Source organism: Danio aesculapii, chromosome 4 (assembly GCF_903798145.1).
Source record: "Danio aesculapii chromosome 4, fDanAes4.1, whole genome shotgun sequence".
NCBI classification, from domain to species: Eukaryota; Metazoa; Chordata; class Actinopteri; order Cypriniformes; family Danionidae; genus Danio; species Danio aesculapii.
In genome coordinates this window covers 44,277,531-44,304,466 of record NC_079438.1, presented here as the reverse complement: position 1 = coordinate 44,304,466, position 26,936 = coordinate 44,277,531, and the positions used below count along the sequence as shown (strand labels likewise).

General features: G+C 36.7%; 1 protein-coding gene across 1 annotated transcript in view; it reads left to right on the top strand.

Moving 5' to 3' along the window:
- ube2h (ubiquitin-conjugating enzyme E2H (UBC8 homolog, yeast)) overlaps nucleotides 1-6,784 on the top strand; it is a 43,628-nt gene extending 36,844 nt beyond the window's left edge. Inside the window, exons 6-7 of the mRNA XM_056455763.1 lie at nucleotides 1,626-1,754; nucleotides 3,654-6,784. Coding sequence (XP_056311738.1) covers nucleotides 1,626-1,754; nucleotides 3,654-3,778 — 254 coding nt within the window. The 3' untranslated portion in view covers nucleotides 3,779-6,784. The remainder of the gene's footprint in view (nucleotides 1-1,625; nucleotides 1,755-3,653) is intronic.
- Nucleotides 6,785-26,936: the final 20,152 nt, after the last annotated feature.

Here is a 26,936-nt window from a genome sequence, read left to right as displayed (position 1 = left end):
AAACAGTCTTACTAACATTCAAAAATAATTAGATTAGATTAGATTTAGATTTTAGAACTTGATTGTCATTACACATGTACAAGTACAAGCAACGAAATGCAGTTTAGGTCTAACCAGGAGTGCAATAGCAGCAAGTGCAGGATATAAGTTATAAAGCATAGATCTCATACGTAATTCCTGGAGGGCCGCAGCTCTGCACAGTTTTGCTCCAACCTTAATCAAACACAGCTGATCTAGTAGTGTCGAGTAGTCTTGTACACCTTGATTGATTGGATCAGCTGGGTTTGATTAGGGTTGGAGCAGAACTGCGCAGAGCTGCAGCCCTCCAGGAATTGAGTTTGAGACCTATGTTATACAGTGCAGATATAGAAAAACTATGGTGATATTTACAGATGGATGTACTATGAACATTATATACAGGTTGTATTAACTATGAATGGAGGTTTACAATAGATGAATATATTTACAGGTTGCATTAATAATCATGGTATGCAGATATATATGAACATAATTACATATGTATATCTCTTCTAATCTAGTAAACAATAGATATGAAAAAATAAATCTTCAACGTCAATGATATCCTACCTAATCTACACTAACTAACAACTTTAACCAAAAATACAAGGGTTGTTGCAGAACACACAATACACAGTCAAAACAAAGGCAAACCAAACAAGGACAAACAAAAAACTGAAACTGCAAAAAGAAATCAAGACAAAATCCAAACAATCACTATATATAGATGCAAACGAACAAAAAGATACAAACAAACAAGAACAAAACCTAAAAACAAACTCAAACCTAACTAAATTATACAAGAAACAAAGATAAACAAAGCAAGTTACCTAAAACAAAGAAAAGAAAATACACGAACAGTCTAAACAAATGCAGCCAAAAGAGAACAAACTACACACAAAGACAAACAAAAAAAGTCAAAACCCAAACAATCACTATATAAAGATACCAAACAAACCAAAAAGATACAAACAAACAAGAACAAAACCTAAAAACAAAGACAAACTGAAAACTAACTAAGTTATACTGATATATGTCACCTAGTGTATCTCTAGACAGTTGTAAACTTATGTGTTGAGATGTATGTCATGTGACTTACTTGCCTACCAGCCTTTCTAACCTCAATAACAAACACGTGGATAGGGAAGGAATGGTATAACACAAGGTATAAATAATAAATATATGCTAGATAAAACAATAGCATCTGGTTTAATTAATTGTTAGTTTGATTGATTGAATACCAAAGTATTACTCTGAAATAATTTAAATAAAAAACATTCATCCTCAATCATTTAACTACCCTATGTAGAAAGTGTCTCCCTCCCGATCACCAGCTGACTGTACATTATCTTATATTTGCTTTAGATAGACTCGGCTGTTTTTTATGCCATTGCTCAGTCTGGTGTTCGTATAACAGAGTATCTAGAACGCATTGAAATCTACGGTAGTAAAAGCGAAAGGCAGAGATCTGTGTCCACAGCCCCCACACTGACAGAGGGATTAGACCATAATCATGTCACTCAACACAAATCCTCCATTTTATGCTGCACACAAGACTTCTCTACTAAAGCCTTCTCTTCCTCTCTCTTTTCTCTCTCTCGCCGCAGATCTCACCAATATCTTCGAGTCGTTTTTGCCACAGTTGCTGGCCTACCCGAACCCAATCGACCCTCTGAACGGGGACGCAGCAGCCATGTACCTGCACCGGCCGGAGGATTACAAACAGAAAATCAAAGGTGATTTTGAGGAGCTGCAATGGTTTGACATGCTTGTCTCCATTTGTAACACTTCACAATAAGGTTGTATTAGTTACTAACATCAACGAACAATACATTGACTAATTGTTCATGTTAGTTAACAGTAGTTAATGAAATTACAGTTGTTTATTGTTAGTTCACGTTAACTCATGGTACATTAATGTTAACAAGCTTGAATTTGGATGTTAATAATGCATTAGTAAATGTTGCATTATGATTAATAAATGCGGTAACGCTTTACAATAAGGTTCATTAGTTAGTGCATTTACTAACATGAACTAATTATGAACAACAATTGTACAGCATTTATTAATCATAATTAAACATTTACTAATGCATTATTAACATCCAAGTCCATGCTTGTTATCGCATTAGTTAATGCACTGTTAGTTAACATGAACTAACAATGAATAACTGTATTTTCATTAACTAGGGTTAACTAACGTGAACAAATACTGCAGTAAATGTATTGTTCATTGTTTGTTCTTGTTAGTAAATGCGTTAATTAACATTAACTAATGAACCTTATTGTAAAGTGTGACCATAAATGCTGTACAAGTATTGTTTGTATGTAGTTCGTGTTAGTAAATGCATTAAGGAATCTTATTGTAAAGTGTGACCATTTTGTCGCCATTTGTCACATTATCGTTTTACAATGAAAAATGAACAGGCTTTAGGGATTTGTTTGGAAATTATTACTACAAATTATTTTCATAGTATGTAAACTGTGCTATATTTTAGGATACAATCAGGATGCACATATATATATATCGGCGGCCATATTGATATCGGCCGATAAATGCTATTTTAAATGTTATCTTTATCCGTCTGCTTACAATATTAGGCCCAATATCTTTAAGGGAATAAATAATGTATTATTTCCTTTGGTTGAACCCATTCATGTGCTTGCTGCTCTTCAATTTTTAATTATTTTACTGCTTTTTTGACTTTATTTAAGCATTTTTTTTATTTGGCATTTTATTTTGGCAGTATTTACATAAAAGAAAGTTTGATATAGAAACTAATAGTTTGATTAGGGTCAAGTTAGACTGTTTGCCTTTTGGATTTGCAATCATGCAGAAATCTTTGACTAATTAATATTTATATGCTCTCCAAATTTTGTCAAAAATGGTTGGTGTATCTGACGCAGAGAAGCCCAGAGACTGCTGTCTACACTTGATTTTATATAAAATTCAAAACATTTTTGGAAGTCTTGCTGACCCTAAACTTTTGACTTCTGCAAATGTGGGCGTCTATATTTGTTCATTTAATGAAACACAAGTTATGTTAATGTGATTAAGTACTGTGCTTTACTATCTAAATGGCTGCTGTGGCTCATTATTATACCCTCAAATGTCTGAAAATGCTGAAAAAAATTGATTTTGTTGTAGTAAAATTATAAGTTTTGTTATTTTATTAATATGCAACTGTATTATCATAATTGACCCTGAACCAAAAGACCAGGCTTACGTTGCACTGGTATATTTTTGATGATATCCGATAATACACTGTGCGGGTGAAAATGCTAGATTTTTCGCTTGTCAAAAGTCATTGGAATATGAAGTTAATATCATGATGCATGAAGATATTTTGTTTATTTCTTACTGTAAATATATCAACTTAATTTTTGATTAGTAATATGCATTGCAAAGCACTTCACTTAGACCACTTTAAAGGTTATTGTCCTGTCCTAACAAACCATACATCAGTGAAAAACACATTTATTCAGCTTTCAGATAATGTATAAATCTCAGTTTTTAAAACTGTATATATTATTTTATTGTTTCTCTTGCTTTCCCCACATAATCAGATCATTTAATAATGCTTATTTTATATAAATGATAGAAAATGTATAAAACTCCTTTGTTTTTTCTCTAGAATACATCCAGAAATATGCAACAGAGGAGGCTCTGAAAGAGCAGGAGGAAGGACCGGGCGACTCCTCTTCAGAAAGCTCCATGTCTGACTTTTCAGAGGACGAGGCTCAGGACATGGAGTTGTAGTTAAGGGCGACAGTTTCTCCCCTTTACCACAGAGACTATATTATTTCCTAACCATGCGAAGCAGACTATAAAAAGATTCATATTTAAACAAGGTGATTTTTTTTATTTTTATCGTTATTATTACTAAACCAGGATTTTTATGGATATCTAGCGTTGACGATGAATACGGCACCCTCTCTAGGTGTTCTATCTCTACTTCTTGGTGGTTGTTTTTTCCCCCTCTCCCCTTTTTTCTCTCTTTCGCTCTCTAACTCGCTCTCTTCGACAATTAAAAGGCTCGTCGTTTTTTTTTCCTCTCCCCTTCTTGAATCCACATTTGGTAGCTGCGTAGCTGGAGTGCATGTCATCACCTCCCTAATCCACCTTTTCCGACGCAGACTGACCGGACGGAGGCCGTATTTAAACGGTGTGCCCATTTTTTCGTCCCCTTGTGATGTTACTAACGTGCTGAGAGTCGTGTCCGTGATGCTCTGATATACAAATCCCTTCAGCTTAGGCTTTCTCCACAAGGATGCACTTCAGGTTGGACCTGACACATCTCAGCGGCATAATCATTTGCTTTCCTGGTTGTCCCTTTTCTTTGTAACCAGCTGTTTTAAGAATTAAAATGCTTTCCTTTTTTTCTTTTATATTCGAGTCTCACCTTGAGAGGAAAGTTTCCACGCTGTACGTTAAACCAATCATCAGGATTTTACAAAAACGGCGCACGCTTTCTGCTCACCGATCAAGCCCACGACACAACGCCAGCGGAAATATCAATTCAACTCCCTTTGCGTTCCTTTTTAGAGGATTTAGATGTAGGTTAGTTCACCGAAGCTTTGTTTTTTACCTCCACAGTGACCTTCACACACACACAACAACAAAAAAAACACAAGGAAGTGACTGTCGTGCTTTACAGAGCACAAATCCTTTCTTTTTTTTGTACCAACATTGTATGCACAGAGTGTTTGTCTTTTTTTCTCTTTCTGTCTCGCACCCTCGAGCATCTTCTTTTGTACATTTGTTGTATGATGCGGAAGTCGTGTAGGACTTTGTTGGTCTAGCCTAGAAGAAAACCTTAAAGAGAAAAGAGACAAAAAAAAAAAAACGAAGAAGATTTTTGCTAACATTTGTAGAGTTCATCATCTTTTTCCTATTGCTTGTGCATAACTATGATAGCTGTCGTTTGACCTCATGTAGATCTAGTTAGTTTTAACCGGGTGGTGAATTAAGAAAAACAAAATAGATGTTCATATGGATTTAGGTCTCGTAACCTGCTTTGTCTGAATACGGATGTTTTCTGAAGGATCCAATTTGGTAAGATCTGCCTTGGAGTGGTTTTTAGGAGAAGACCCGAGTAACTGACGCCAGACAGGCGGAGGTCTTCTTGCTTTTGAATTTCAGCATCTGCAGATATCATCAGTGGCATGTTGGTAACATGAAGAACCAGATTTAGTTTGTTTGCGTGCGTGTGTGTGTGTGTGTGTTTTGCAGTATTCTCACAAATCTTGCATTCTGAAAGCACTTGCAGATTCATTCATAATGCAGAATGTAAATGAAACAAGTTTTGACAGCGCTTCTGAAAAATGAGCGTCGAATCTTGACCAAATTTCATAAGGGGAGGTGTTTGATTTCAGCTTTAGAGCTTCAGTTCTCTCCTGTTTTTCTTTATGGGCAAAACATTTCAAGTTGTTTTAACCCGAGTCGAGAATCAGCCAAACTGTGCTATGGACGTTTTTGAGTCTAAATCTGTTAAAGGGGGTTCATGTTTTCCAGAATTATAATAATTATTAAAAGAAAAGACCTCCTATATGCAGTATTGTATTAATAAGTTCATAAGGAGAGACTTTGTTTCACATTTGTCATACACTTATGGAGAAAACACACACGTTGTGGTTTGGTTGGCTGGGTGAACATTTTGCCATGGCTAGCAACACACACCCTGACAAAACACGGCAAACTCAGCTGTCTATTTAATTTCTGCTTCATTTTTTATTTTTGATCCCTTTATGAGACACGAAATGTGGCCGTTTGATTTGAAACCCATTTGTTTTTAACTGTCATGTCAGCAACTATCTGAGAATCTCAAATAAACATGTATAAGTGTGCTTCCATTATAATTAGACATTTATTTGCTGAATTTATTTACTAATTTTTTGAATTATTATATTGTTCACCCCCTCCTTTTCCATGTTAATAGCAGACGCACCCATCTGGAGCAGGTAATATGTGCTAAATAAAAGGTGTTTGGGTTTGAAGGGAGTTATTCTTTCCTTTTTTCTTTTTTTTTTAAGTTAGTGGGTTGGGGTGGAGTAAATAATAATGACAGTGTGTCCTTTGTGTTTTGCACCCATAAGCCCCCCACGCGCACAAGTACCTATACACATATACATCCAGGGGACAGCAGTTATTAATGTTGTGGTCTCCAGCTGTTTGTTTGCCTGAGAGGGAGAAAGAGAGAGAGAGAGATCTGTCTTCCGGTCGGCGCCATTGCCTCACAGGGGCCCCCAGCTGGCGCTCTCGGCTGTTGGCATCGCGTCTCTAGCATTGGTGTTGACTCGAGCTCTCCAGTGCACTTTTGCATGCGTCCAGTGTAGAGTCCAGTCTAGTTGAGTCCTGGCTGTCCACTCCTTTAGTCCCTATACCTGTGCTTCAAGAGGGTGCTCAGTCATGGGGCTTATGTGGGCATACAGCATGGATTTTTTTTAATAGTATCTGTATCTAGTACCTAGTGTGTGATACGCTGATTTAAAAAAAAAAAAAGAAAGAAAAAAAATACACTTTTTTTTTTTCTTTTGCATTTTTTTAATCCCAGGTATTCTGGTAATTTGCCCCTTTTATTTCCTTCTCCATTAATCTTACTGTTTATTTGCCATTCTGTTTTGTTTTTCTTTTGCATTGTGAAGTGGGCATGCCTGTCACAAGGGACAAATGCTCTTTATCTATAGGATTATAATCTCTTAAATAGCTGTGTACAGTAAACTGTAATAACTTCTTTTTTAATAAAATATTAAATATGTGTACAAACTGCGTTGTGTCTTTGTTTTCTGTTCAAAATAGTGTGTGTGTGTGTGTGTGTGTGTGTGTGTGTGTGTGTGTGTGTGTGTGTGTGTGTGTGTGTGTGTGTGTGTGTGTGTGTGTGTGTGTGTGTGTGTGTTTGTGTGAAAGAGAAATACAGTTATAAAATGTATAAAATATTTTTAAAATGTATGAAAACTGTTTTTGATCAAAAAACTATTGATTATTATATATTTTTACCATTTACATAAGTTACCCGCTAAAACTACATTGTGTAACAGTAGTTTAAGCACACACACACACACACCTTGGCAGGCACATTTTAAAGCAGTTATCGTCTGATGACATATTAAAAGTCTATTCAATCATTCATTCATTTTCTTTTCGGCTTAGTCCCTTTATTCATCAGGGGTCTCCACAGCGCAATGAACCGCTAACTTATCCAGCATATGTTTTACACGGCGTCTGGCCTTCCAGGGGCGGATTTAACCAATAAGCAAGGTAAGCGTCCGCCTAGGGCCCCAGGAAATCTGACGGCCCTCAAATAAATACCTAGAAGTTTAAATATCTATAAATGATCTATATTTGTTTTCTATCATATTTTGTATGGTGAGGGTCTAATTTTAATACGAACGTTTAATATGAATTACATCTGCGCAAATGTGTCTCCCACCTTCAATCATGGACCAGTCCAGCATTCAAATCAGTAAAGTTTTAGTTTTAAAAACGAAATAGTTTATTTATTATTTTTAGTTGTGAATTGGTCTTTTGAAAACAAATGGTTTTAAAGGTTTTACAATGTGCTTTGCATGTTATATTTTGCATTAAAATAAAATGCAGAAGAGGAGATCGAATGATATAAGAAAAAAACAGCAATAATAATAATAAAATTGAAGGTGCAGTTTAGATTTTTTGGGCCTCATGGCTGGTATTGCTTGGGGCCCCAAAATTACTAAATCCATCCTTCCGGCTGCAACCCAATACTGTGAAACACCCATACACACACACTAAGGCCAATTTCGCTTACCCAATTCACCTATAGAGCAATCAAATTCCACACAGCCGAAACTGACCCAGCTGAGGCTCGAACTAGCACCCTTCTTCCGGTGAGGCAACAGCGCTACTCACTGCGCCACTGCACCACCCATATTGTTGTTTTACAAAAATATATTATTTCATTCTAATAATATTAAGTATATATAAGTATAAATATTAATATAAGGTTATTTTTTAAGTACTTTGTCACTATTCTTCAAACCGTGATACAAGTACATTACATTTTTATGCAAATATGTTTGCAGCACTGACTGCTACATTTAATAATAGAGAAATCATTCATTCATTCATTCATTCATTCATTCATTCATTCATTCATTCATTTTCTTTTCGGCTTAGTTTCTTTATTAATCTGGGGTCGCCACAGCAGAACGAACCGCTAACTTATCCAGCATATGTTTGACGCAGCGGATGCCCTTCCAGCTGCAACCCATCCCTGGGAAACAATAGAGAAATCATATTATTATTATTATTATTATTATTATTATTATTATTATTATTATAAATACATATTTGAACTACATATCACAACAAACTAACGTTCAGTTTGACCCAAGTATATTTCTACATTGTATTTTCTCGCACAAAATTATATCTATTAATGTACTTCCTTTCGAAACATTTTTACCCATAATAGTTGACCATTTATTTCTATAATGTCATTACTGTGTAAAACCACTAGATGGCAGACATGTTACAAAAGTGTTAATCAAGTAAATAAAAATATATCTATAGGATATTGCAGATACAACAGATATAGAAACAAATAGATACGTAGTTGCAAAAAGCAAGGCAAGGCAGGTTTATTTATATAGCACTTTTCATACACAATGGTAATTCAAAGTGCTTTACATAAACAAGAATAACAGAAACAAAAATTATTAAAATAATTAAAACTGAAGCACTAAAAAGAAATCCTTTATCAGGCCATCTCAATGCATTCAATGGGCAAATTAATTGCTATATTATTCTACATTATAAAATATTCCCTCTAGTAATATTTCCAGTTGAATGTGCATGTTCCAGCACTAACCAGCAGGCGTCCCGCGAGCTACACATGCGTGAATCTGCTGTAGTTTCATTGGTGTCCTGCAGGGGGCGGAGTCACTCTAGTTTTATTAGAAGGGAGGAAACAATTTAGCAACATAAGGCAAATTAATCTTTTCAGCCAAACTGACTCTGTCACGCAGCAATCTGTCCTCTCTGGTTCTTTCATGCTTTAGAAACGAGAAATGGAATTAAAAATGAGCACAAACTGTAGGCTAGAACTCATATTTTACCCTCCATTTCCTGCTCAGTCTTCTATTTCTTTAAGGAGGCTATTATCACTGATAAATCAGTCTAAAAGAAAACATACTGAGCTTTTCTCAAATGAATAATAAAAACATTTTATTTGAGCTGTCTGCAAAATATATATTTGTGTGTGAGTGTGTGTGTATGTAATTAAATTGTATTATTATATATGTGCATAGATTAAGCATTATTTGGATAATATTTCAAGTCTGATGCAAGGAAAAGTGAATATAGCCCACAATTGGTTACTTACCCCAAGCTCTTTGAATTCTTGATCAGGTGGAAATTGTTGAATACATGTATAAATATAAAAATATGCAAATAAATATGCATAAACAGGCCCGACCTGGTGAAAAGGGTGGTTCTTTTTTTCAAAACGTTGACCATTTTGCAGTTATAGGTCTCATTTAGGCTACTATTGAATTATGAGATCTAAATACTGCATTTTAGTGACATTTTAAGCACTATTTTAGCTGAAATAGATTGTCGGATGGTCGTCATAACCAAAATAAATAAAATAAAATTCATAGATAACAACAACTGCTGAAATAGTATTCAGATTCATTTTAATATGGGCCACTTTTGGTGCTTCACAGCTTTTCATTGGTCATATTTTCTTTCCAGAATAAGGTCCAAGATTTAGAATAAAAGTTACTTGTCAAATATTTCCTCTGTATAAAAACAACACAGACGCGAAAGATGACTTCACTTCATCAGATTGTATGTTTTCTTGCACAGCTGGATGTTGAACTCATGAAAAGTAGTTGTGTGCATTGGCCAAAACTGATCAGCTGAAGTCACACCGAAGCGACAGCCAACAGAGGATTCCACTTGGTCTTAAAGCCTTTATTGATGAGTTATTTTCACTATTCATGATGGCATAGCAGTCAAAATAGGACAAATGAGCTCATGTATGGGACAAATTCTGGACATTCGTCAGTGAAGGGTGGGTCTTTCGAACCCCCCGAACCCCCCCAAATAGATCCATATCCACAGAGCCCCCAATGAGACATTGAAAAAAATAATGAAGACTTTCTTCTACGCATGACATATGTTTCTTGAGTGCACACACGATAGTTTATTTTTACAGTATCCATTTGTGGCGTTCTATCAGCCATATAATCTTGGCCTATTGTTGTTGAACCATTCTTGAAATTTTAACTCAACTCAATGAACTCAGAAGACTAAAATATGACTATATAAATGGCATTTTTGCCAAAAGACTAAGACTAAAACTAAATACATAATGGCTGTCAAAATTAACACAGAATAAAACCTATTCATCAAAGTAGTGCAATGGCAAAATCGCATACATCTAACTTTAATTAACTACAGGAATAGGATGGATCCTATAGCCCATAGGTATCAAACTTGATTCCTGGAGGGCCGCAGCTCTGCAGTTTTGCTCTAATCCTGATCAAACACAGCTGATGCAACTAATGAAGATGTTCATGACTCTTTTGAACACCTCAATTATTTGGATCAGCTGTGTTTGATAGGGTTGGAGCAAAACTATGCAGAGCTGCGGCCCTCCAGGAATCGAGTTTGAGACCTATGCGTATAGCCCATATTGTGAGGTAACCAAACAAATTTGGTTTTATAATGAATGCTTTGTTTGTGCTTTGTTGTTAATAACACTTAATGGGAATATTAGCAACACATCTTACTAACTATGTTGCCCTATTAACATGAGACAGACTCAGAATCTGTTTGAGCAGTCAAGAAGACAGAAACGGGCCAGTGCATGTACTGCTTCTTTCGAAAGGCCTGACCTCCAGTGCTGGAGAAACATGAGCTCCTCAATGAAATATTTACAGGCCTTTATCTGCAGTGCGATGGTCAAGAAGACTACAGGCATACATGACGTAATGCCCAGCCCCAGTCGGCTTTGCTGATTGGTCGATTGCAGAGTTTTACAAGTCACGTGACAAGTCCCTGTGGTTCTCCTGAACTCACAGGAGAAGCCTGATACTTTTTTATATTCGTTAATGTCTCCATTATTTTCACTTAAAACAATTTCGTACTGCAGAGCTTTGAGGTAATGTGTTTGCATTTGTTATCGCAAAAGAGATGATAGATGACATGCGCGGATAAAACGCAATTATGGAAAGATACACACAAAAAATCGGACCGAAAGTGTTTTAGAATGAACGACAAATCCAAAACTCCAGCTTTGTAATGATAAGACCGATGCGGTAGTTTCATGTCCATCCCAATAATCACCCTCTGCACTTTTGAACTCAGCAAATCATCAGCAAATGAGTTGGCAAACACACCCGAATTATAATAGGCGATGTCACGTGACAAGATTGCTGATAGCTGGCTATATGGCCCCGATCAACTTAAACAAAACTGCTTAATACAAGTAACAACAAAGATAATTTCCTTATTTTAATTGTTGTATTAGTTTCATTTTTGCTTGTTTTATATATAGAGTCGGCTAATTTTGTTCTTATTGCGATAAAACAAACGAATAAATAAATGACAACCAACACCATAAGCTAAAGTAATGGCTTATTATATGTTTGTTGTTTGTCATATCAGAGCGCGTGTCTTGTGAAACTGCATCCTGAAGCTGACATGTGAGACTGACTCTGGAGCGGCTGCGCGTCTCTCATGTCGAGGACTCGGTTACTAAAGCAGCCCAACTCCCTTATTAATGGATGACCGTCTGATTAAAAAGGCCTCAGACAAAGACACAAATGGCAGATGCTCTGACTCACCGTCTCCATGGTGCCTAATAATGCCAGATGTTGCTGATGGTAAGGTGATGACACGATGTAATGCCTGGACAAATATTCTCGTATTAGCAATATTAGGAGAATATCAGTTTATTTTGGTATCATTTACTAAATGACCGGGAAACACTTTAGTTTAAGTCACAATTCACGGTATAAACAGACCACCGACTAACGCTACTAGCTTAATGAACGACTAATAAGCTGTTTATTAGTAGGTAGAAGTTGGGTTTAGGTTTTGGGTAGGATTAGGAATGCAGAATAAGACCATACTTATACTAAAATACGAATGAACAGTTTATGTCTTACTTATAGGCATATTAATAATAAGCCAGTAATTAATGGCATGGATTGTGACCTATACTAAAGTGTTACGACTGTGTCATTGTTAATATATTCATTAACATGAACTAATAGTGTACCAAAGCATTTATTAATTATAGTTCAACGTTCACTAATGCATTATTAAAATCCAAATGCATGCTTCTTAACATGTGTTAATGTACTGAGCTATCAGGAACTAACAGTGAATGAACAACTTTAATTTCATTAACTAACTTTAAGATAGATTATATATATATATATATATATATATATATATATATATATATATATATATATATATATATATATATATATATATATATATATATCCTACTGTAATAACTGTAAATTATTTGTTCATGTTAGTAAATACATGACCTAATACAAGTCAAGTTATCTAACCCAGTATTTCTCCTCAAATGTTTCTTTCCATTTAGAGCTGAAACACACATAATATCGGATCAATATTAATTATATTACATCCCCATGCAGTCTATTAACAGCATCTCAATTTATCCCCAAACCATCATCCCCACTAGTATGATAAAAACAAGCTATTTGACAATCTGCAATAGCATTTGTTCTTCCTGATGTTTTCTCCGATTGTTTTTAAGCTTTTAAGTGTTACTGTGAGATACTTTTCAGAAATGCAATTTTAATGCACACATTTATTCATTTACAAATAAGTGGCTGATTTATGAGCGACAGAAAGTTTACAAATGGGTCAATTATATCATCAACTGTTCTTTCATATCTCTATTATATATGTAAAATAAAATATTTACTAGTTAACACTAAATTAACATAATTTCAGAAAAGAAAAAGAGGAAAAATGACCATATAATATTATTAAGCAAAAAATGTAGAGAAAGAAAAATAAAAACTTTTAATTTTAACGAATTGTAAATTAATTGATGAATGTATTTTTTCAAATGATTTAACAAAAGTGAAAACGCCTCAAATAAAGGCTTGAAATCATTGCCAAAATTTAACACATTCCTTTGTTAAGATTGCAGCGCTGCCACTAAAATACAATGAGAACTCAAAATAATTAGCTTCCATAATAAATCAATTAATTTTTGCCTGTTTCTTACATTGAAATGTATTCCAGTTACAAAACCTGAACCACAAACAGTGGCTTAAAGCAGTTGATGACACATTATCTGAGCATGTGTCGATATATCAAATTTATAGTGTGTAATATTTAATAAGCATACAGTAATATAACGGATAAAGTTCATGGACGTCTGTCAATACATCCAAGGGTCTATTGGTAATCTGTAAACTATTCCACCGCGCTCTTTGTTTCACGGGCCTGTATCATGTATCATTCGATGAGGCCGTCGTTCGTGCCAGAAGAGTGGCCCAGGTACACCTGATACCTGTCGTGGCAGGTGGGGAGGGCTCTAAACATCATATGGAGCTACAGGTAGCTGCAATGAAATGACTATTTTAAAAATTCAAGAGCTTCACTCAGCTTCCCTTATACAGGTGATCTGCGGCTCGTGTTTCGACTTTTCCAGAAGTTAATCAGGTGAATGAAGAGTGGACGGGTGAGGGGAGGACTCGACCAGGGCTGGCTGGTCAACAAAGAGCCCTCGGGATACATTTCACTTGGGCTATTCGGGTTGAATAGATGTAACCAGAGCTGCCAGACTAACACCACTGGCATAATTTAAAAATATAGAGCCGTTTTTTTCCACTGAGGTGTCAGTGTAGGCTTCGGCTATCAACAGCAGGTAAATGGACTCAGGGGTTGTGGGTAATGTGGACTGGTATATATATGAAGAGAGACTCAATGGAGGACAGCATCACTTCCAGCCTCTTGGATGTGATGCACCGACTGCACCATGGCTGCTCTTGGGATGGAGGGATGCTGATGGCAATCTGCATGGGGTAACTATTTCTACAAGGTTAGCTTAAGATTGAGACTGCAAATTTTGTTGTAGTTAACTTTGGGGAATAGATGGGTAGGCCTAAGCCTGTATGCACATACAGTTGAAGTCAAAATTATGAGCAGTCCTTCAAAAGTTTTGTCAACACGTTTTTAAACAGAATTGTTTTAATAACTAATTTCTAATAACTAATTTCTTTTGTTTTTGCCATGATGGTACTCTTTCTAGTTATTTTATGGGATCTAAGTATTCGGCTTAAAGTGCATTTTACTAAATTGATTAGGTTAACTAGGCAAGATAGGTAAATTAAGTCATTGGACAACAGTGGTTTGTTCTGTTGCCAATGGAAAACAATTTTTTTAAGTGGGCTAATAATTTTAACCTTAAAATAGTTTTAAAAACGGCTTTTATTGCATCCAAACTATTACAAAAATAGAGCTTTCTCCATAAGAAAAAATATTGTATGAATGACTGTGAAAAAATTCCTTTGCTCCATTAAATATCACGTGGGAAACATTTTTAAATTGAATTATTGCTGGAGGGCTAATAATGTTGCATTCAAATGTAGGTTTTTAAAAGCTATGCTTTTAGACTTGAAATTGTGTATATAGCAACACACAGCCCTATTTAGGGTATTTCTAAAAAATATGCATAAAACAAAAATGGACTCTAGCTGAAGAGGACCGTTATGTAAAAGGATGCTTGTAGCTGGTAGGGCCTGCAGGCATATAGAGCAGATGAAGTGGTGCATTTGAATGCTTGTTCATTACCAGCCATCTGGATGATGTCATCTGATCCCAAAACCCAAGACCTGCTGGACACACATGGGGAGGAAAAACCTAAACCAAGGCAATGTATTATCGCTTATCGATAGGCTTTGCAGAACATGTAGGCTACTTTTCATGCATCATTTGTAATATTGTTTATTCAGGGTAGAATTTTAGTTTAATTTAGTTTGCCTTCTTGTCTGAACTAGTTAGACTTTAGCTGGTGGTTTAGCTTCCAGCTTGACTAACTGGAGGTGCACAGAAACCTTATTAAAATTAGCGAACAGACCTGTTAGATATGTAGACCAATAACTAATTTAGTCTGGTTCAAGATGTAATTTTAAAGCTGTGTTTTTTCATTTCCCTTTTACTCTCTCTCTCTCTCTCTCTCTCTCTCTCTGTCTCTCTGTCTCTCAATACAGACAGAACCTCTTTGTTTGCCAGTAATACAGGTAAACACCTGTCCTGGCCCTCCACAGACACAACACATCACATTTGAGCCAAGATGTGTTTGCTTGTAAGAGTCTTTGGGCTAAATTAGATGACGAATTAGAAAAAACTATAGGAAATTAAAGACATTTTCTGTTTTGTACTGTATTCATATATTTTGTTTATAATTTATTGAGGCTATAACATTCCTTAAATTACCTTTATATTACAGGACTGATAGTTAAAGCATAAAACATGCAGTGTGTATATCCTATGCAGCTTTCATTAAAAATAAAATCTACTGTATAAATCAGAGAAACGGCGTTGCGTGTCGGAACACGAAAATAAGAATGTATTTTTTGGCAAATGAAATTCATCATGCAAGTCATAAAATAGGCCAAAGGGGCTGTCTATTAAAAAATAAGTAGCCTATATTTTAACAAGTTTCAACAACATTTCAGTAACGACATCAAGGAGCTCGACGTTACTTAGAATTCGTTACATAAACATTCGCGTGATGAGGTAACAATATGGTTATCTAACAAAGCAAATGTGTTGGTTCTATATATCTTTCTATTGTAGATTTATCAGAAATGCAGACCTAGGCTATAAAAAATGCTTTGTTTTTATTTAAAACGCCTTTTTATATAATTCGAATCCATTCATTCGTTTGAAGAACGTTCCATTAATGACGAAAGTTACTTAGAATTCTTAGAATGTAAATTCACTCAATGAGGTAGGTGACCAAACAGACCTATTTATCATCGACATACCAGAAGTAATAAATATATATTTGTTGCAGGTTTTAGATTTAGATATTATAAATTCATGCGTTTATTCTAAATATATATATATATATATATATATATATATATATATATATATATATATATATATATATATATATATATATATATATATATATATATATATATAGTTTCTTAAAATTAAAAAACGTTTAAAATGTATGGCTAGCTAGACTTATTGTTGCCCCAAATAAATCAGCTTGCGCAAAAATAGGCCTATTTAAAAACAAATTATTTGGCTGAAAAATCTTTAATTCCCAGTCTGCCCGAGACCACAAAAAATAAGGTGCTGTGGTTGCACTTCAAAAAGCTGCTCGCTTCATCATTTTTGTAGGGTAGCTAAAATTAAGACCCGTCCCCTGAATAATTCGGGGTTGAAAATCTTTTAATCCGAAGATGAAGTAAACCAGAGACATCTGTATGCTCGAACTGCAGCAGAGCTCAATCACAGAGCCTCGCCTCCCGTCAGCTCCACCTTAAAAGGACAGAAAAAAAGCACCTGAGTTAGTGACATCGCAAAATGCAGGAGACAAGAGGAGGGTTGGATTATGCCTTCGGCACTGGGGTAAGATGCTTAACTAATTATCTTTCCATTGGTAAATCCTCGCGGTTGCAGACTAAACAAGCGGTCTGCCTTCTGTGCATATCGACAGTAAATTTGTCTGCTTGTTGAGAAGAGAAAAGCTGAAATTCTTGCTGTCGTTCTGCACCTGGAGCTGCGCAGGTACAGCGACTCTCCAGGTGGAAAAGAGAGAGAGGCAGAATATGTAAGGGGGGGAAACTGGGCTGCATTTGTTATTTGATACTCAGGAAGTCAGTGACGACGCTTTGACTTCTTTGTCTCATTGAAAAATGCTCGATTATGCGGCTAGAGAGCTTGATAAGTCCGTGTTCACTCATGGAAGCGAACGAGGTTAAATAAACTCCAGCTCGGCGTGGGGAGTTTGGAGAATAAACCAGGTCGTTTTTCGATAGCAAACGCTCAGATTTCAGCCGAATCTGTGCAAATGAGGTAGATAAGAACGGGTTTTAGATGTTAGTGGTTTAAAGCTGTGTGTGAGCGTACCAGAAAAGTAAAGTAGGTAAGCTAAGAAGCAGAATGTGAAAAGGGGCATTGGGATTCTGGGATGAACGCATCAGGTAAGCTTATAAATAATTATTTGAACACAAAAAATGTAAGATTGTGTATATAATTAATGTTGTCTTTTTGAAATACATGATTTCTGCCTGTTTGCATTTGATTACAATTATATTAACGGGTTTTATGCATGGAGAGAAACGAAATTATTTCTATTTTTTATTTATTATTATTATTACTATTACTTAAACATTTTACTTTAGATATTTTTTTTGTTATTTGCTCTGCATAACGCCCGTTGTCACAATGCAGAAATAAAGTGCTTGAGGTGCATTCACAGCATCCCTCAAAAACGGGGATGATATCTGGATGTATTTCTGACGCATGTCGTTTTTATCAGCATCCACAAACAACTTTTCGTTCTTATTTCGATATTAAATGGCAGCCACTTATTTTTCCTATTTTGAAACATCATTTTGTTTTGAATAATTTATTTATTTGTACTGGTTAAAATTTAAACAGTATAGGGTACAAAGCCTACCTCACTGTTTGCTCATTTTACTTTGTGTAATAACAGCAATAGCTGTAAAATACGTTGTAATTATTTTACTTTAAAATGGTTTTAGATGGAGTGTAGCATTTCAGACCGCAGGGCATGTCAGCTTCCTAAAAGTGGGCTATTTTATGTCATCGGTCCATCTACACCTTTTCAGGGTGCCGCCTAATTCAAGCAAAGTCTGATTGTCGTCTTTTTCTCTTTGATTTTTCAGTTTGCCCTCAGTCGTTTGCATAGGCTTAAAGACATTTGTTTAGTAGATACATTTTTTTAATCTTACAACAGAATGAATAAAAAACTATAATCAAGTCGGACTCAAAAGCAGCCACGAGCTGCGCTTGGGTTATAACATAGATTTATCACACAATATTATATTAAAAAAAAATAAATAAAAACTCAAACAATATTATATTTAAAAAAAATAAATAAAAACTATCACAATAATAGTGATTATTATGATGCCAAATATTAAGCACATATGATAATTAATTAGATGTCTCAGATGTACCAAACTTTTCAATCACTTTAAAATATATTCATTAATATCCTTTGTAGCTAATACGCGGAAATGTTTTGATGTTTTAAACTTCTCACCACACAATTCTAATATAACAGAAGAAATATATTTAAAATACAAAGTAGCATGCCTATTTAATAAAACAACAAAAAATGTATATAAAGATAATAGTTTTATGTTTTGAGTAAACAATCTGAGATATCTACAATGATTGTTGTGCCTACAATCACCTTGAGAGAGCACAAGTGGCCCCGGGCGTTGTCCTTTTGGAGGGAGACTGGCAAAATCTTTCCTAAAATAACTGAAGTTCGAAGAGATGCTCGCTAATTAGACAAATGCGATTAACCGGGAGCTTTGAGACTGTCATTGAGGTTAACGAGAGGTGCCAACGAACCCACACGCAACTTATTAATGATGAGGAGAAAGATGAGACTGGAATCTTTCGAAAATTTTGGCCGTATTCATCTGGAAAACAATATGACGCAGTGCAGGCGTTCAGCCATGTATAGCCTAAAACAATCAATTCAAGATACCTCACTTCCATTAAACGACATTAAAATATGGCTTGTTCTGGCTCAAAATAATTAATAATTGTTGTTATTGAACTAAATATAATAATGCAATAAATCAGATGACACGAAGCTGGATTACATAACAATAATAATCTGCGTTAATAATATAAATATATGCTGTGTGATAATTTATTAATTTAATTTAAACCTTTACAGTCAGGGAAATTAACATATGGATAATTTGATGCCTTATTATTAAACTTTTTTTTTATATAGAATTTGATACAGTTTTGCCCAATTTCATGCTCCTGCATACACAATTTTGGGAATCGAAAATTTAGTTTCAAGCACTTTAGTTTTTGAAGTTTTGTGCCAAGTCCCCTTGTAAAAATAGACCATTAAGTCATCATGATGCTATCATTTGAGGTTTTTCTTCAAGCAGGGGTGGGGGGAAACAAAACGAGCCAGACCAATTTGACTATGCTAGCTTCTCAACTTGGCTTTTTAGAGGTATTGATTATTCCAGGAAATTGCAAGAGGAGTCCTGCTCCGGGAGCCATTTGGGCGTCTGAAAAATCACTTAGAACATCATTTTTGATCTGGAATCAATCTGGCCTCCATCTCCTGCAGGAGCAGAGGGAGCAGGAGCTAATGGCTGTTCCTCGGTCCTTCTGGGTGGGGCTGCAGGATTCATCTATAGGGGAGGAGGGTGGCTCTAGGTCTGGTGGCTTCTCTCATAGCATATGGCATGAAACCAGAAGATATGGGATCTCGAATGCAGCAAGCTCTCTTGGGTGCTGTGTTTGATAATGTAGGGTTTTTTGCTTAAGGCTAGTGAACCCAGCAAATGGCAGTGGGTGATGATGATGATGCTGATGTCAAACACTGAAGAAGCTGTTGATGGATCTTTGCAGGCTTTAATTGCTCAGGAAATGGTTGCTATGCTTGGACGGATGTTGTTTTTGTGACGTCACTCCACCGTAAATCATCATTTTGATATAAATCCAGAATTTGCTAATCTATGAAGATGATCTATGATTAAGCATTAACATAACTTGGTTTAATCTCTTTAACTGCTAATTAAAATGTCTGCTTGAGCACATTATGAGGGATAATGTCAGCAATTTGGTGATTCAGTGGATTCCATTTTTTTTACATGAGAGATAATCCAACAAAAAAAAGACACGAAAAGCAACAAAGGCTTTCTGGTTGTCTTTTATGTGTATTCTTCATAAGTTAAATTAATTAGTTGAGTATTTTTTTTAATGAAGGAACCTCAAACAGCAAAGCCAAAGGTTCAAGGCAGTGTTTGAATTCTTCAACAAAGGCATCTACCAAAATTTCCCTTTGTTATCGTTTGCTGCATTGTGCCTTTCTTATGGGTCTCTCTTAAACTCCTGTGATGCACTTTTGCGTTTCCTTTCTCACTCTCTGTCTGTTTCTCTTCTTTTCCCTTTAGGAAGAAGGGTTCTTCTCAACCTCCTTAACCAAATTTCCCTCCCACCTGTACGCCCCCCATTCTCTACTGTTCTGTCGTTCTTTCATTGCTATTGTCGGAGTCTTAAAGGGTGAAGCTGACAGACTCCTGTTCTGTGTATGGCACTGGTAGAATTCACTGTGAAAGCACACTATCAGTGAATTACCAAAGGGCCATAAACAGAGCAGAGAAAGAACCACATGTTTGATTTGCTCTCTTGTGTATGGGAACAGATTCGCAACCCTTGGCTGAGTTGGGCACTCTTCTGTCCCTCTTCTTTGCCTGTTTTGGCACTAGCACATTTTTGCTTTTTTATATACACGTTGAGCAATTATGTGTAGTGCCAATATGGGACAAGACAGACATGCTACTAAAGAAAAAAAATCAGCCAATCGCAAAGGACAGACAGCAGGCCGTCGGCGCGATTGATTCTCTCTGAGGCACTCATGTTCTATTTTGAGTCCTTCTGCCCAGTGTAACATAAGAAGCGACCTTTACTGCGGAAAGCTGAAAATTCAATAATCTTGGATCTTCGGAAAGACATTTTCCATTCAGTCACTGCAGCCGAACCCCAAAAGAAGTTGGGTTTTACCCAGAGATGATTTGCTCAGATACATTATGGCCCTAAAATGGTGTATCAGACGCCATGAACAGCCATTACTGGAGGACACTCAAATATTCAAGTCCTCTTGAAAGCAAGTGCACCTTTGTCAATCAATGCACCGTATGTGCTTTCGATAGCAATATTTTTTGTTGTACTTCTTTGCAGTGCTGCAGCTGTGGAATAAAAAGATATTCAGTTCAGTCCTTCATTTTTAGGGCCATTTCATGACTTCATTGATGAGAATAAAGGCATTGGTAGTTATTGGCATTAATGGTTTCATAAACAATCTTTAGGATCCATGGAAACTTCCCATTGTCGTTTGTAAGCAAAACTTCTCAAAAATCGACTGACAAAAGTACCTTGTGTAAAACTTCTTCTATCGCATTGCTTAGAACATCATTTAGTTACACATGGCACTGAGTAAGGGTAACTGAGTAATTGTTCTTGATTAATTATCTTATTTGAATTTAAAGTATCTGTAGCTTAGGAAATAGTTTAGTATCATACTGTAAGTCCGATGTCTCAAAGAATGGCCCATTTCGTCTACTACTACTATTTCAAGGACAAAAGGTTCTCTGATGGTATTTGGCAATGGTAGAACTCACACTGGTGAGGTAGTCAGATCCGGTGGTTCTAGACTTGCCAACTACTACCTGAGAACAACTCCACTGTGAGGCACGGATATAAAAAAATATAGACAAAGAACTCCATTTCCAATATCAGGTCAATGATGTCACAAGCTCCACCCCCTGAGCAAGTGACTGTGAGTAGTGCAGGTTGGGCTGAAATTCAAATATTCCCTCTGCACACTACAGTCTCAAAGCTCCCAATGCTCCAGTCATTGATCCGAGTGGTTCACTGATACTAGTCGGCCATGTTGCTTTTCATTCCAGTGCCATTGTGAATCCTAATGTGTTAGATTAATCATATTAGGCTGATTTCTCTTTTAGGGGATTCGTTTGTTACAATAGCACAATGAATTACTTGTATTATATGTTGCTAATCGAAACCCTCTGAAAATAAATGCTCAAAAAGAGTATGAAACACAGCTCTTGGAAAACTCAGTGTGGCATTTGTGTGAAACAGCTTGTGCTTTGTCGCTTGGTAAAGGGAGAGGCCGGCCCTGTATCTGGGTCAGGGGCTGCTAATGTAGGTGAGGAGAGGATTGCTGGATTAAGTCCTCTTTATCTCCTTTTGCATAAATCTATTCATACAGAATGAATGACAATATTAAAACATTAGCCATCATTGAAGAGTAATGTTACTCCTATAGTGTTAGACTCTTTTTAGGTGGCTGCTGTTGGCAAATAGTAAATGCTGCCGAATCTGAATTCTATCGATTAAACAACCCGGGTATGTTTGCATGACACCAATTTTATGCATTTTTGGGTCTGAAGATGCCATCTACAAGGTGATGTCATCATCTATTGGGCCTGGGATGCATAATTTCTTACTAATTTTGGTAGATCTGTGTGAACTTGGCTCACCTATATGCACAATGTGAAAACAAGTAAACATGCACTCAGTCACATTACGAAGACTACATAATAGACTACTTATGTTCATGCATACTTTGGAAAAATTCAAACAGGATGATGTAACCAAATATTCAATACTGGTCAACGAAGAACCCATTTGACCCTCTATAGCGGTTATGGCCCTCCGTTTTTTATCTAATATCTAAATGCCCTGCAATATCCCATTAAACTTTTACCATATCAATATGCAGTTAAATCTCCCCGTTAGTGCCATTCACCTGTGTTTACCTCCCTGGATCAGCAAATATGCTTATGGGAGAAGAAAGGAACATTGTGTCAGATTCCTGCCGAAACTTCTGCTGCAGTAATTGCTATGTGGGAAATCTCTGTCCATGTGGGCCTTTCCAGATGGACCGCCCGGGTCGGGTTACACAGCATTTTTCAGGCCCCCTCCTCTGAACCGGCTACCCCGCTCTCTCATTCAGTGAATAATCCCTGGTTAGGAGACAAAGAAAGAGCATGGCTGAGACAGAGCTCGGTCTGTACTCTAATGTAAAGAGAGCATTAGTGGAATGAGATTAGAGTCCATCTCTCTTACGCACTGTCTGCTGCCGAGGTGCGTGTGATGGTGAGAACATCAGCACTGGAAGAAAGTGATGATCATCATGATGATAGTGGGAATAATAGTACACCCCCCTGCATCAGAAAGCATTGGTGCACTTAAAATTCCCTGTATTATTTGGTTTTATGGAAAAATTATCTAAAATTTGTGTATATGCATGCCATTTAAGAAGAAAAATTGATAGTTACTATTATTGGTGCATAGTTCTGAATAATATAAAGTTGCATAGATGATTTTTAAATTATAGTCTGAATAACAATATGCATATGTCAGTTGACAGACAGTTGATGATAGGTATAAATCTGAATTCTTCAAGTAGACAGATAATAATTTTGGTGATATGAATACTTATGAGAACTATATCAATCAGACATATTTAATATATCAGATAGATTAAGAGTCAGGTTTCTGAATAATATTCACAATGGATACAATATAGCAATAAAATAGATTAATATTTACATCTGTAAATAATGTTAATAATAACTATCTATCTATCTATCTATCTATCTATCTATCTATCTATCTATCTATCTATCTATCTATCTATCTATCTATCTATCTAGACAGACAGACAGACAGACAGACAGACAGACAGACAGACAGATAGATAGATAGATAGATAGATAGATAGATAGATAGATAGATAGATAGATAGATAGATAGATAGACAGATAGACAGACAGATAGATGTAGTCTGGGTTACTGGAGAATATAATCCATTAGTTTAGAGCTGCTACTAATGTGTGTGTGTGCAAGAGTGAGGGCCAGAGGGATGCAGTGTGTATTAAGATACGATTAGCAGAGATTAAAGCTCTGGCCCAGAGTTTGAGCAGCTCCAGGCTGGAGGAACGAGCCCCCCATGGAGACTGGAGCCGTCAGCCCCATCAGAGCCATATCCTCTCCTTAACACAATCAATATTCCCCTGAAGACACACTACCACTAGACAGATATTACTGTTTGTTCTAGCTAATAGCATCCCTCATAAAACATAAAACTAATGAGGATTCCTATACATCTGAGATTGAGTTATAATTTGGCTGGGTGTGTTAGCAACATCTTGCTGTTCCCAACTTTTCTGTGTCCATTCAGGAAACTCCAGTATTGGCTAATTAGACAAATCCTACATTTTATTAATTGGAAAATCGATAGTAAACCTAAAGAATACACTTTTAAAAAGACAGACCCCATTATCCTTAAATTAACAGAAAACTCTCATTTGCAAATTGAAGAGTCTACCAGGTCTATTTAGGTCTATTTGACCTAAACTTGAGTCAAATATGGACTAACCCAGGGGTGCCCAAACTCGGTCCTGGAGGGCTGGTGTCCTGCAGATTTTAGCTCCAACTTGCCTCAACACACCTGCAGGGATGTTTCTAGAAAGCCTAGTAAGGGCTTGATTAGATTGCCCATGTGCGTCTGATTGGGGTTGGAATTAAACTTTGCAGGACACCGGCCCTCCAGGACCAAGTTTGAGCACCCCTGGACTAACCCAATCATCTGGTTAAAAAAAAGGAAATGAATCAAAGTTGTTGGATTTGTCCATATTTGATCCAATGTTGGGCTGAAATAACCCAAATATTGTGCCCTATTGTAATTATAAATTACATACAACTCTTTAAAATGACATTAGCAGTATATATATATATATATATATATATATATATATATATATATATATATATATATGTTAATTAATATTAACTATACAAATCCACTATAACATGGCATGGGTGCATACAGTCCCTCGAAACATGAGCACTAAAAAGACTCATCCTTTTCTCTCCAAACATTACAAATTATACAAATATCTGTACTCCTTTACAACATCAGCACTCAACTCTTTGGTTTTTGTCATAATCAGTAGCATTATGTTGTCTTGTTCCATGTCTATTTCTGTTACGACTGAGACAATGACCAGGTTTAGTGTTGACCCCTTGAGGACAAGTATTGCAAAACAAAATTTGCGTCACATTTACTGTGTGTATATAAGCGAAGTGTATTTTGGGCCCACTGGACCCCCTGATTTCGGTTACATATATATCTAGCCAACATAAAAACATTGCCTAGTGATTGAGCTACACTGGCCAATAATCTTACGAATGACATCATCACACATAAATCAGGTACGTAACGCTTTGATGTTAAGATAGAATTGTGGTTATGTATTAGGATTAGAGCCGAACGTTATTCTGTGAACACGGCCCCGACTGAGGAACAGATTGGCCGAGCACTTGGACGGGACGAGGGCGGGGCCAGGGCTGATTCTCAGAAAGCGTGCTAATAAGAGTCCCTTAATCTGCAGCTCACGACTGACGCACGCGTGCACTGAGCATCTCCTGCCAGCTGCCACCATGACCTGGAAACCACAAAAACGCAAGGCCTCTGGCTCTCCCTTACACACATACACTTCCCTGAACTTCCCTCTCGCTCTGCTTGGTTCAGAACGGATGTGGTTTGATGCGGATTAGGCCGTCCCATGCTTTATATCCTTCTGCGATCGTGCTGCCCCGCACTGATAATCTGGAAGTGGAGTGGGATGCTGGGATGTGCGCTGTGTCTGATGGATTAGTGCATTTCCCTCCTCCTCCCCAGCAGAAGGACACAGACCTTAAATCCAGGTTTTAGCCAGGAGGGAGGGATCAGGGCTTATGATGCAACAGGAGCCCCATCCATCACAACAAGCTGGAGGTGGGGTGCGGATGTTACCATGTGTTTTTTTGTAAAGAGGTCATGGAGTTTTCGTAATGGGATTAGTCAACTTCATAAAAACAAGTGCCTGATGACTAGTGACCTTGATGTTAAATGGGTGGCATCTGAGTGTACACAGATTAGAAACTTACATATTGATTTTTGGACTCAAATTTGAGTGCAATATGGCTCATGTTGTTGGCAATACCAACAGCAAGGTTACAGTTTTGTTTCCCAGTGTTAGCAATACTAAGGCTATGTGTTTCCCAACTCCAATTTCCCAATTCCCAACTCCAACACCAGTGTCATAAGTTTGACTCCAAGAGGCAGGAACCTAAAGAATGCGGGTTCATTTCCCAGCAATACAAAGGTTGTGGGATTGATTCCCAAGTCAAACACTAGAGCACGATGTTGGTAACTCCAAGATTATGAATTTAATTTCCATTGCCTGCAACACTAGGACAATGGGTTCGATTCCCAACTCCAACACCAGTGTCATGAGTTTGACTCCCAGGGGCAGAGACCCAAAGAATATGGGTTCATTACCCAGCAATAGAAAAGTTGTGGGATTGATTCCCAACTCAAACAGTAGAGCACAATGTTGGTAATTGTACACTAGGCAACATTAGGGTAATGGGTTAAATTCCCAACTACAAAAAGTAGTGCAAGGTGTAAATTCATAGGTTAAATTCCAATGGTATGGTAACAGCAATGTTGCAGTTTTGTTTCCAAGGGTCATGAGTTTGACTACCAAAAGTATAAACCCAAATAATGTGGGTTCATTTCCAAGCAATACAAAGATTGTGGGTTTGAGTCCCAGTAGAGCAAGATGTTGGTAACACCAAGGTTATGAGTTTTATTCCCATTGTCTGCAACTCTCAGGTAATGGGTTGGATTCTCAACTCAAACAGCAGTGCATTAGTTCAATTCCAACAGTAAGGAACAACGTGGTAATGGGTTCAACTCCTAGCAACAGTTGAGTCATGGATTTGATTCCCAACTCAAACAGTAGTGCATTGTGTTGGGCCATGGATTCAATTCCCATGTCCAGAACCAACAAAACCAGTTGTTCAATTCTTGGTAACAGTTAAGTTATAGGTTTGATTCTCAACTCAAACACTGCAACTTGGTTTTTGCAACACCAAGGTTATGGGTTTGATTTCTTGGGTCAGCAAAACCAAGAATATAAATATAAATCCTACCAAGGTCAAGGGATTGATCCATAGATCAAACAATAGATGATGGTATTAGTACCTCCGAGCTCAAAGGTTTGATTACTAGAAAATGAATGGATACATTAAGCACTTAATCCAATGT